The sequence below is a fragment of the Podarcis pityusensis genome, assembly GCF_964106645.2.
Source record: "Podarcis pityusensis genome assembly, chromosome: Z".
Lineage (NCBI taxonomy): Eukaryota > Metazoa > Chordata > Lepidosauria > Squamata > Lacertidae > Podarcis > Podarcis pityusensis.
Genome location: NC_138044.1, coordinates 29,570,519 through 29,583,151, shown reverse-complemented (window position 1 = coordinate 29,583,151; position 12,633 = coordinate 29,570,519). Strand labels below are relative to the sequence as shown.

The following is a 12,633-nucleotide window of genomic DNA, read 5'->3' as shown; positions in this document are numbered from 1 at the left end:
TCCCTAATTAGCCAGCTGCCTAATCTTTTCACTTCCTACTAGGACCCTGTCTTCTCTAGGTCTCAGTCTATTCAGAAAATCTTAAGGTTGGCCCTTGCTCTTAAAAGTGGCACCAGAGGCAGAGTGCAGTGACAAATTATTAACTCTGTGGTGCCTATTATCAGTAAGGACTGTTGAATTTTGTTTCTCATCCCAATCTCCTCTCATTTAGCTTTCCATGCCCTCCTGTCAACCACCAGTAATAGCATGCAATCAGAACTCATTGTTAAGTTACACAAAGAAAGTCAGTAACAAATCTAACAATTCATAGCAATATCATGACATTGCAAAGAGAACATTTTCTACCATGTTGTTTTGAGAGAGAGTGGTTCTCATTTAAAACTCAACAAGCACACTGCTAATAAACCAAGGTTGTTGAGAAACAAGGCAATCAGTCTAAAATGAGTGGTCTCTCTAAAATGATTTTTCTCTCCACTTTCTCTGATAGGAAACCAGTTAACAGAACAATAACATTTGAGCTGGGGAGTAGTATGGATTAGCTGTTATAATGAAGGTGATATAGCAAAAGTGCACTTACAATTATTTCGCCTCATAATGTAGCATCAAGTGCGAGGGCAAATAGCACTGAAGGCTCGTCTCATAATGGATAATTTAAAAATGGAACGAAAAACGGCACATCTCAAAGCAAATTGGCTGCTGTTCATGCGCTCCAGTCCCTGTCTACATACAGCCCGGATTTGGAACAAGCAAAGGAAAACCAGGATGCATAACTGCATAGCAAAGTCCCTTCCATACGCTATCCTACTTCTCTTCCCTTTGTAGTTTACTGGTGATTTTAATTATTTTTAAAATATTTTTAATTACTTGATTTTACTGTTTTTATTTATAGTTTCAATATATCCTCCAAACCACTTAGTGGTTTTGTTGCAGTCAAGCAGTATATAAATTTTGTTAAATGGATAAATAAATCTAAGGTAGGGGCTGATCCCTATATTATTTGTAGATGCTTCATCATACCCTCCAACATTTATCCAATGAAAATAGGGGTGTCCTACTCCTTAATGGAATAATACTTATTTATTTATATATACCCAGCCCATCTGACTGGATTGCCCCAGTCACTCTGGGCAGCTTCAAACATATAGTAAAAGGTCAAGGGACCCCTGACCATTAGGTCCAGTCGTGACTGACTCTGGGGTTGGGGCGCTCATCTCGCTTTATTGGCCGAGGGAGCCGGCGTACAGCTTCCGGGTCATGTGGCCAGCATGACTAAGCCGCTTCTGGTGAACCAGAGCAGCGCATGGAAACGCCGTTTACCTTCCCGCCGGAGCGGTACCTATTTATCTACTTGCACTTTGATGTGCTTTCGAACTGCTAGATTGGCAGGAGCAGGGACCGAGCAACGGGAACTCTCCCCGTCGTGGGGATTCGAACCACCGACCTGATCGGCAAGTCCTAGGCTCTGTGGTTTAAACCACAGCATAATAGAACATTAAACATTAAAATCTTTTCACAGGACTGTCTTCATATGTCTTCTAAAGGTTGTATAGTTACTTATTTCCTTTGCTTGGGGGGGGGGCACATGACTCCATAGCCTCCAACATTTCTCCAATGAAAATAGGGACATCCTTAAAAAAGCAGGACATTCCGGGATCAAATCAGAAACCAAGATGGCTTCTGTAAATCCAGGACTGTCCCTCGAAAATAGGGACACTTCGAGGATATGTTTCATTGTTTGCTTTTATTTCTTTTCATACCACAGCTGTTCTGTGACTGGGTTGGGCCGGGAAGAGGTGGAAAGGGAATTACTGGCAGACAGTCTGAATGGATTGACCCTCTTGATCATATCTCTGGAGACCTTTGATTAGCAATTTGTATGATGGAAGGAGTTAGCTCCTTCCAATCTATGCCAAGAGTGGGAAGGAGAGGAAGAAAGGAGCTTTTGCAGAACTGCCAGTAGATTTAAGGATACCCATGATCTGGACATATTGAAATTTGCCAGCGGACAAGGCAGGAGAGTCTGATAAAGGACAACATCCAGATGGACAACAATTTAACCTTTAATGTGATTGTAGATGAATTAACAGTGGTGAAAAAATTAGTGGGAAAGTGCTTTGTTTGGCTACAAGAGAGATTAGTTACTTGAATACAGACCAATATATGCGCCAGTGGACAGTAATTCATCATGGAAAATATGGGGAAATGTTGTTGCTTTAGGATTAACTGCTTTTGAGGTCTTCCCTGTAACATAAGGCTGGGAAATATTTAGAGAATGAGCAGTGGGGTGTGTGTGTGTGTGTGTGTGCGCTGCTTATGACTAGTGCCAGGTTCACTTCCTCCCAGGGGTGCCAACTTGAATAAAATATTGTGGGGGCCCAGATAAGCCCCGCCCAGCATAACTGATCACATGGCACAGTGCACACACACCATTTGAATGGGGATGCCCATCAACTGTGTGGGGGCCCAGCCTCAAATATTTTATTGTGGGGGCCAATGCTGGCTCCTATGCTTCTCCCCAGATTCTGACACAGTGAAAGCTAGTGTGGTGTAGTGGTTAGAATGCTAGACTATGACTTGGGAGACCAGGGTTAAAATCCCTACTCAGCCATAAAGCTCATTGGGTGACCTTGTGCCAGTCACTGCCTCTCAGCCTAACAGGGTTGTTGTGAAGCTTAAATGAGGAGAAGGAGAACCATGTATACCCCCTTGAGCTCCTTGGAGAAAAAGGTAGGACAAGCAACTCATAGGCTTGCTTAGCATTATATCTGAACCAGTGCTTATGGTTTGTTTCTCACCAAACAATGAGCAGAAACCAAGGTTTATTTTGGGCTTGCTGCTCATAGTTTACTTTGCTTGCTGGTTATCTTCACCTGTGATACTTGTGTCCCAAAGTCCCATGACCTACACCCATGATTGTTTTGAGTTCTAGGTTGAGTTTTCTTGCAATCTGCCAAATGCTGCTGCAAATTCCCTTTAAAAACAAACAAACAACATTCAGTCCAAATTTCTAAACTTCAGAAGTAGTCACCATATATATTTTGCTAAAACAACTCATATTGTCATTTGTGATATGACTACATGAAGGCAGATATATCAGCACCCATGAACTGCAATTCTCTTTTAGAATCACATAGCTGTGTTACAGTGTATTATTATGGTTAGTTGAATAAAACATGTAGTTCTTCCCAACATTTTCAGATAAACAACACTACAACAGCCTGGAGCCTGTACCCAGATTTACAAATGTGAACACTGCCTTTGAACAAGAGAGAGAGAATCTTCTCCTGAACCATGTGGTGGACCAGATTGTTCCATCATTCTTGCCAATGTTACAAAAAAATAGGGAGGGGGGAATGACAGACCCAAGTGCCTTGTTTTCTCTTCACTTGCTAGCTTTTTCTGTGATGCTCTAAAGTTGCAAGTGATGCCATATGAAAGCAAAACTATCAAGACACTCTCAAATGTGCATTGGAAGAGGCAATCTTAAAGGGCAACATTTCCATGAAATTTTAAGGTCTGTCTGTAAACAGGTGTTGCCAGGTATTGCCCTGCTACCTTGGCTCATACAGTTTCCATTTTGTTTTGCTTGTAAACAAGCATAGCATTTATGCAGAGACTTGACATCAGAGGACAAAATCCAATGGGAGAACACTACCCACCACAATCTCTTCATTGTCATGAACAAGGGAGTGGCTCACCACACCTGCTGTTCAGAAACCTTGGACCTCTGGAATGTGCAAATGTCTTGCCTTCACCTATTTCTATTATATATATATATATATAGAGAGAGAGAGAGAGAGAGAGAGAGTGTCTTACAGAACATCTTTTGATTGGCTTCCAAAAAACCACACACAACTGAAAATCCAAGGAAAGCTACTCACCTTCAAACCCCTCCTCTCTTGTTGAAATCAACTAAGTTTCTTGTTTTTGTGCTTGGAAAACCTCCCAGGATCATCTGTGTGTCCCCCCGCTTTATCCTCCAGCACTCATTTGCACCTCCAGTTCCCTTTCCAACTCAGCAGCAGTGACCCTCCTGGCAGCAGCTAGGTAGAATGAGATCCCCCAGAAGCTGGTGATGCCTCTCCGCTGAAAGTGGAGTACACAGGTAAGGACAGCACAATGGCAGCAAGATATACTGTAAATACAACAGGTAGAGAACATTAAAGACATTTAATCATTTGATTGTATGAGCTGTAGTCAATTAAACTCGCATAAGGAAACAAATATATGTATGATGCCAAAAACATGCATTCTTTGTTTTAAAATGATGCATGTGTGAGTTATAGCAGGCATAATCTCAAAAGGCACATTCCTTCCTATATAAGACAAAAGAGAAAATGATGCTTATTATCTTCAGTTTTCCTAGCTAGCTAGCTTATATCCAATGTTAGTCCTCCTCAGAATTTACCCATTGAAATTAATGAACACGAGTAATTTAGTTCCACTAATTTCAGTGGATCTACTTTGAGTAACATTTAGTTGGCTAAACCCCCCCCTCTCTCTGTGTGTGTGTGTGGTGATTTGAAAACCTTGATTCATAATGTATTTAATTCTGGATTGTTGGTAATCCTCTGGAATTTCTGTGGTAGTTTATTAGGTTTTCATAACACACACACATATGAACACGCGCTGAATCAGGGCAATTTCTACTTGATTAATTGAGGAAAGATGCTTTTAGTCTAACAAATTACAGTAATATACTAAGCACTGTAGCCCTAAAAATAAAGTGCCTTGATGGGGCTGAAGGGGGATAGGGGAAAATATTATGTGTTAGGTAAAGCACAGAAGTGTGTCCCTGTTTGTAGCTGGGAAACAGTGGAGAGCAGAAATAAATGTTTTACATATGACTCTCATTATTATTATTAGATTCAAGTGCATACTGGAAATTTAAGCTTGTACAATTAAACTGGATTCAATGCTCTGCATTCCTAATGCAACAAATCCATTTCTTAATATTCTTATTATTATTTATTAAATTTCTATGCTGCCTTTCATCCAAAGATTTGTTACAATAAAAAACACACAAAATACATACCATAATAACAAACAAAAATAACGTCCCCCATAGTGTAAAAGGTCATAGATTGTTTAATTAGCCAAAGACCTGGGAGGAGCGGAATGTTTTTGCATGGTGCCTAAAGGTGAACCTCCCTGGGGAGAGCATTCCACAAACAGGGTGCCACTGCAGAAAATGCCCATTTTCTTATTGCCGTCCTCTAGATCTCTCTCAGAGGAAGCACATGAAGGAGGGCCTCAGATGATGACTTTTAATGACTTTTGCTATTAGGAAAATAATGTGCAAATACTGAAAAGTGTGGGGGAAACAAATAATCAGTGGGAACACGTGTAAACACCTGCAAGCAAACCAGGATGAATATTCATTGTCCTGTAACTACCACCTACAAAATCAGAATGAATGCTCAATAAAGACTGGACATAGTCTAATCACTGTGTAAGCAAACCAGAATGAATGGTCATCTGGACTGGAGGAACCCAGTTTGTGTAGTGTGCACCATCACAAATGTGGTACAAACATAGTATTTGTGCAATTCTGCCCAGAACAGCCCCTGCCTTGCATTAGGTATTTCTAGTTAGTCACCCAAGCATGAGTTTTTAAGGTCACTGGGCACAGATTGTTTCAAGGAAATGGCATGGGCAGGAGGAATAAATATTGCTTCTCCTACACCTTTTAGCTCCTACAAAGAAGCCAAGCCAGATGCCCAAACAAGTGGCTGCAGTGACTGTTTCCTCTGCTATGCCACAGGAAATGGTGGGAGAGAGAATTAATCATAGGAATGGTGCTAAAACTTTTGCTGAAGCCTAGCCATGCCTCAATTGAAAACTGGGGATTTGCATCTTTGGGCCCTTATCATATTACTCTGTGAAGCCATGGTTGGCTGCACACATCTACAGATACCTACAAATGCAAATGTGGGAAGCCTAACAAGAGACCACAATATTCAGAGAAAGGAAATGCACAGTCAGAAGTGTGAAAATCTGCAGAATGCACATCTCTGGAAAACATACACCTCTCTACATTGCTTGCATTTTCACACATCCAAAGGCAAACTTGGCCTTGATTACAGGGCATCTCAGCTCAGGAAGAGTCATTACAAAGGATTGAGAATAGGCTTTATAAGGTTTATTATAAAGCATCCAGAGTAGTAAACACCAACCTTTTAAAGATTTCATCTTAATGTTGATAAGAACATAAGAAGGGCCTGCTGGATCAGGCCAATGGCCCATCTGTTTTCACTGTGGCTGATCAGATGCCTGTGGAAAACCCACAAGCAGGATTCAAGCACAAGAGCACTCTCCCTCCTACTAGTCTTAAAAAAAAACCCAACAGAAATCTAGCACAACAGATGAGACCCACCATAAATCAGACCATGTGTCGGTCCTAATCTACTTGTTGGACCAATACTCTAGAGGCCAAATAACGTGGGAAATGATGTAGGCATTGAGTAATTATTTATTAATTATTTAAAATATTTATAATAGCCCCTGCATATAAATTATCAATGTGGTGCAAAACATAAAGTCAGCAGAACATGAGACTCTTAATCTCAAGGTCGTAGGTTTGAGCCCCATGTTGAGTAAAAGATTCCTGCATTGCAGAGGGTTGGACTAGATGATCCGTGTGGGCCCTTCGAACTCCACAATTCTATGATTCTCATTTTAGTTTATTGGCTCTCGTCCAGTCCTTCACTGCATTCAGGCATTGGTCCAGGGCTTGCACAGCCTGTCCTGATTAAGATGTTATGGAGAAAGAGAGCTGTGTGTCATCAGAGTAGTGATGACACTGTGCTCCAAAACTCTGAATGACTGCTCCTGACTCAATTATTTAGATGCTAAATAGCATTGGGGACAAAATAGTGTGCAGCAGAATCCATAGCACAATGACAGCCACCAAGGAGCATTCTGCCAATGCTCTTTGGAATCCGCAGCACAGGCAGGAATTGAAGTAATACAGTGATTCTGATAGCAATCCTGAACAACTGGTCCAGGATACAATGGTTAATGGTATCAAACACAACTTAAAGATTGAGTAACACAGGGTTGCTTTTCATAAAGGAAATCTATCAGGGAGATCAAGGCTGGTTCAGTCCCAAAACATGGGCTAAACCCAGATAATTAGTACTGCCCAAGAACATTTGCAGTTGCTCTGCCGCAACCACTGCCTTTCACCCAAAAGCAAATATATTATAAGCAAGAGGTGGAGATGAGCAGGATGAACGCGATGGCAAAAGGTTGGAAGGCTGAAGAAAAGAAAAGGGGGAAATGCCAGGGAGAGGTGTGTGGGAAGTTGACAGCCTACAAACATCTCAAAGGATTTCAGAACTGTTGTCTGGATTAGGTAAAGGGCTGGATAAGGGCCAAGAAACTGATGCTGAATCCTGACAAGATTATGGTGCTGTGGGTAGGTGGTTCTCAGGTCTGGGAGCTTGCTGTTTTTCCTGTTCTGAATGTTTTGGCACTCCCTCTGAAAGAGCAGGTGCACAGTCTGGGAATACTCCTTGATCCAGCTCTGTTAATGAAACCTCAAGTGGTACTAAGTCCCTTTTACCAGCTTAGGTTAATTTGCCCAGTTGTAGCCATTCCTGGTTAGGGATAGCCTAGCTATGGTGAGTCTTCCAGCCCTGTTAGTCTTCCAGTTGTACTGCTGTGGTAAATTATATGTGGGGCTGCCCTTGAAGATGACTTAGAAACTTCAGAATTCTTGAAGCTGAATTCTGCCTGGTGTGGATAGCAGGATGCATATTACTAGATCAATTCATAAAGAATTACATTGTACGCTTATTCAGTTTCAGGCACAATTCAAGGTACTGGTTCTTAACTTTTAAGTTCTAAATAGCTTTGAATCTACTTTACGAAAGAAGAATGAGTTAGTTGTATGCCTGCTGTCATTAAACCTTTCCCACCCCCAATATGGCAAAGATAATAATAGTAACTCACATTGCAGGGATGTTCTAACAATAACTATCAGAATACATGTGACACTCTTTGAGCATTTGGGGGTAAGTATTATATAAATATTATTCCGCCAACTTTCAGCCAACCAGTGCATATCTTCAACCAGTGCATACAAAATTTGGCTTGTGATACATCACATTTCCCTTTAAGAGCTTATGGAGATAGGGATAATATGGTGTGGCAAAAACTGAACTTTTCATGTGGCATTAAGCCCAGTGTCTTACAGGTTACCCACCTTGCAATCAGCAGTAAAGTACACAGGCCTTAGTGTTGGAGAAAGGCACTCTGAACATTCTTAGAAGCAGGTCCTTGAAACCTGGTGTGGAAGAAAGGTCCCAGTTTGCATATATATTTTCACCCATCACTTTTTATTTCAGAGAGGTAGTTGTCTTAAGACTACAAAATCGTCAAGGACTCTTGTTGCTACTTAATTTTACAGGATCTGCTTCCTGTGTTCATTGGGACTTGGTAAGCACATTCTCTAGTAAGTGCATTCATTCAATATAATTTAGGCCACTTTTTGGAGCATAGTGAGCATCTGAACAGGGAGAAGCCATGCAGTATACCTAGACCAGTGCTTGGAGACAATGGTGAGATGGATGAGGAAAAACAAGCTGAACTTGAATCCTGGCAAGACAGAGACACTGCGGGTGAGTGGTTCCCATGTCTGAGAAATTGGTCAATTGCCTTTTCTGGATAGGGTTGCACGTCCCTTGAAGGAGCAGGTTGACAGTCTGGGGGATTGAGTTTTGTCACTGGAGACCAAGGCAGCCTCAGAGGCTAAAAGCACCTTGGACTGGGAAAGCTTGGCCACAGTAGTTCATGCACTGCTTACATCCAAGACTGGATTACAACAATGTGCTCCATATGGGGCTTCCCTTGCACTTAATCCAGAATGCTGTGGCACAATTTCTGGCAGGAGTGAGACCTTGTCAGCATATAATGCCTGTGCTCAGAGACCTATACTGGTTGTTGACTTGCTACTGGGCCAAGTTCAAGTACATAAAACCTTTAACAACTTGGGAGCAGTTTACGTGTGAGATTGCCTTATGCCATATACCTGACTGCTTTGATCTGTGGAACTGGCACTGCTACAGGTGCCACATAATACCCATTCTGCGCTTGTAAGAAATCCATCTTAAGTGTGGCAGTACTTAACTGCCTGTTTATTGACGTCAGACAGGTGCCTTCACTGTACTCTTTTTGAAGCCTGCTTTTTAAAAAAACAACAACACAAAACCCAACATTCTTGTTTAGGCAAGCCTGCCCAAATATGTAGCATGTTGGTGTGTTTTAACTTGGTCCTTAGCTTATAGCTATTTTTTAATCACTCTTTTAATATGTCACAGCTGTTTTATTGATGTTATTGTTTTATTCTTTTTGTAAACCGCTTTGAGGTTTCTTCTTCTTGGTCAAGAGGTATGCAAATTCCACGAAATAACTAAATAGAACATGGGGGGGGGGGGGGGAGAGCAAACATTCGGAGCTGCAGCCCTAACTGTGCGGCACCAGCCTTTCAGGGTGCTTCAGTTGCAACAGCAGCACGACTGTCTCAATAGCATCTGGATTTATTTATTTAATTTTTTTAAAAAAGGAAATAGGTTCTTCCACTGCTTGCCTGTCGCCCCCCCCCCCCCGCTACCCCTTTCACCCAACCCAAAACTCATCTCGAGTATAAAATAGCCTTTATTATTTAAAACAGCCAAATCTCCCTCCCCTTCTGATCCGAGCAGCGTTGCACATTTCGGTGGTGGTGCGGTGGGGGGGGGGGGGGAGAGAGGAAGACGAGATGGGTGGCGGTGGAAAAGCGGCGGGTGCCGACGTCATCGCCACCGACGTCACCTTTCCCCGAGCCCACGCAATCGCTGACGCCACACCTCCCCCTCCCTCCCCAACTCTACCTTCTCACCCCCTCCCACCACCCTACGCGTGATGCTCGCAACTCCCCCCTCCCGCAGGGGGAATTCTCCTCTACCCGGGCCTGACATCACTCCTCCCTCACCCAACAGCCCACCAAAGCAGAGACGCCGGTTTAGCGACGGCCTTCTCCTCCCGCCATGTTAGGAGGAGGGGAGGTCGGCGTAACACGGAGCCGCCCCCGCCTGCCCGGGTAGCAGCAGCAGCTCCTCCTCCTCCTCGACGGGCCACTGCATGGAAAGGCTGGGAGCGATGAGCGAAACCGCAGCAGCCTTGAAGGCTTCGGCTGACTAGGGGAAAGGCGAGCGAGCGAGCGAGGGAGGGCGAAGCTCCCTCCTTTCTCCCTCCCTCCCTCTCCTCCTCCTTCCCGTCCCCTCAGCACGAGGGGAGGGGAAGAGCATGAACGGCTGCCCCGTCCCTGCCCGCCGCGGCGCCGCTTGGGCGAGAACGAGGAGGAGAGGCGGAGGAGGCGGAGGTGGAGGAGGAGCGCAGCGGCCGCCACCAGGACGACGACGACGACGACAGCCGCCGCCGCCGCCGCCACACAGTCATGGTGCCCTTCGCGCCGCCGGAGGGCGCGGAGGAGCCTCAGCCTGAGCCCGAAGCGGAGCCCTCCTCCTGCCCTCCTCCGCCCCCGCCTCCTGCCGCCGCCGCCGCCGGCCTCATGGAGATCTCCGGCGGAGGAGGAGGAGGCGGCGGCGGCAGCGGCAGCAGCAGCAGCCCAGGCGGAGAGGTGAGGGAGTCCCGGGCTGGGTTTTCTGAGGGAACTTGAGGTAAAAGGTTCTGAGGGGGGATCGGGCGGGCGGCAGGCAGAGGCAGCGCCGGCTTAAGAGGAGGGGGCGTGCGTGGCGCTGCCGGTGGTGGGCAGTGAGGGAGGCGGAGGGGAAAGTACCGGCTTACCGCTGTTCTCGCATCCCTCGGTGCTTCGTCTCCTCCTCTCCCCGCAGGGATGCGGGATGCGGGAACCGGTTCCGGAGGGGTCTGAGGGAGAAGGGGCCGGCGGGGGGCGGCCGGGTCGTGAGAGGAGTTTCGTGACACCGACTCGACACCCCCACCCCGTTTTCATGCGTTCCCTCCGGTATCTTTCATGCCAACCCCCCCCCCCCCCATCTTCCTTGACTCCACCTGGTCCTTCAACTTGCCTTTTGCTTGCTTACCTGCCGCCTCCTTATTTATTTATTTTCAATACCCTCGTTATTCTGACCTGTCCCTCTCCATCATGCCTCCCTGTCAATCCTCTATAGATTCCTCCATCCATCAATAGCTGAACTTGCGCTGTCATTCTCTTATCTCTTCTTTGCGCGCATCCTCCGCTCGCCCGTTTTCCTGCCGTCTTGGCTGGTACCTTCTCTTTCCCTTTCACTAACTCCGGCCTTGCTAATTGCCCTTGCCCCCCTGAGAGGACTGAGAACCTCGACTTATTCAAAAGTCGATTTAGCAGCCCTATCAGAGAACGGGAATTTTAGAGCTAACTCACTTTTTGCAGTGGAATACAAGGGAATCCTGAAACGGAAAGCTGTTCCCTTTTGTTTCGCTTTTCGATCTTCTCTAGCTCCAAATTCCAGGTCTCTGTTCTTTTACTGCTCAGGATCCAGTGACACCCAAAAGTCTCTGAAAACTGTCCCCCCCCCCTTCCTACAACCACTTGGTTTTCAAAAAAGTATTGCCTTATCATTTTCTTCTTGTCCATCTACCTATTGCTGCCTCAGGTTTCACTTTTTTTCCACTGAAGTACTTTTACCAGATAGATTCCTCTCCAAGGCAGATCCTGTCCACATCTGTTTGTCTTTCATCCTTACCTTGACAAATTAACCTCTGCGTCCTAAAGATGCTCGGTTCTAAACAGTTGCCAGATGCCTCCATTCTACACTTCTATATCCATCTCCATCTATTTTTATTAACAACCACTTCCTACTTTGTTCATCCTAGTTCTCCTGGTAGTTAATCCCAGACATCAAGGTCTGATGCATCCTTCCTCTACCCTGCTAGCTGTCTCCCCTTCACAACAAGGGAATGACTCTTGAGTTCGTTCTTACTTAACTAATACTTTACTCTCACAAAAATTACCTCTTTTACTTCAGCATTAAAACATATTTGGCACCATGGTGCAGTAGTGAGTTACTCCTCTTTGCTTCAGTGTTTATTGACTTAAGAAGATGAACTATTTTGAATTTGTTGCTTAAATATCTTGCTATGGTTTGCATCTAATAGCCTAATTCTGAAAGGCTCCAAATTGTCCTTTCCATTCCACAAATTTTGTTTGAACTTCTCAAAAGAGCCTGCTGCTCTTTGCCCTTGAGGTGTCTCCTCTAAGTAGCCCTAATGACCTATAGATTCCTGCCATATTTCCTGTATCAGTCCTACCGGAGTGTTGCTAACATTCCATTTTAAAAACAAGAGGTGTGGTGACATCTGTCAACTACATAAATTGGGAACAGACATAAGGAATGTTCTGCAAAACTTAGCAATAAAAATAAGGAATTACTAATGACCCTTTCTGGATGCATCTGCTTTGGAAGATGTCATGCTGTTTTTGGCTTAGCTGATTTTGCTTTACTACTTTCAAGCACCTCAAATAAAATTCACTATATTTATTACTGTGTTAATAGAGCTCTGGGGGTCCCAGATGGCCTCGCAATGAGGCAGTGCGTTAGACTTAGACCTGCATAGCTTCAGCAAGGGTGCTGCATCATGTGTTCTTAAGCATAGTCTTGACACCCCACCCCAAGCTTCACTCAAAAC

General features: G+C 44.6%; 1 protein-coding gene and 1 long non-coding RNA gene across 3 annotated transcripts in view; one reads left to right on the top strand and one right to left on the bottom strand.

Moving 5' to 3' along the window:
- Window positions 1-1,080: 1,080 nt before the first annotated feature.
- LOC308468335 lies at window positions 1,081-11,870 on the bottom strand. Of its 2 annotated transcripts, none has more exons than XR_013981575.1 (4): window positions 11,081-11,870; window positions 8,210-8,290; window positions 3,882-4,135; window positions 1,081-2,971 (listed from the first exon to the last, which is right to left on the bottom strand). It is a non-coding gene; the product is annotated as an uncharacterized lncRNA (long non-coding RNA). The 2 variants fall into 2 exon arrangements; XR_013981576.1 differs by having other exon boundaries at window positions 3,882-4,086.
- RPS6KA6 (ribosomal protein S6 kinase A6) overlaps window positions 9,866-12,633 on the top strand; it is a 62,728-nt gene continuing 59,960 nt past the window's right edge. The window contains exon 1 of the mRNA XM_080990463.1: window positions 9,866-10,624. Coding sequence (XP_080846589.1) covers window positions 10,442-10,624 — 183 coding nt within the window. The 5' untranslated portion in view covers window positions 9,866-10,441. The remainder of the gene's footprint in view (window positions 10,625-12,633) is intronic.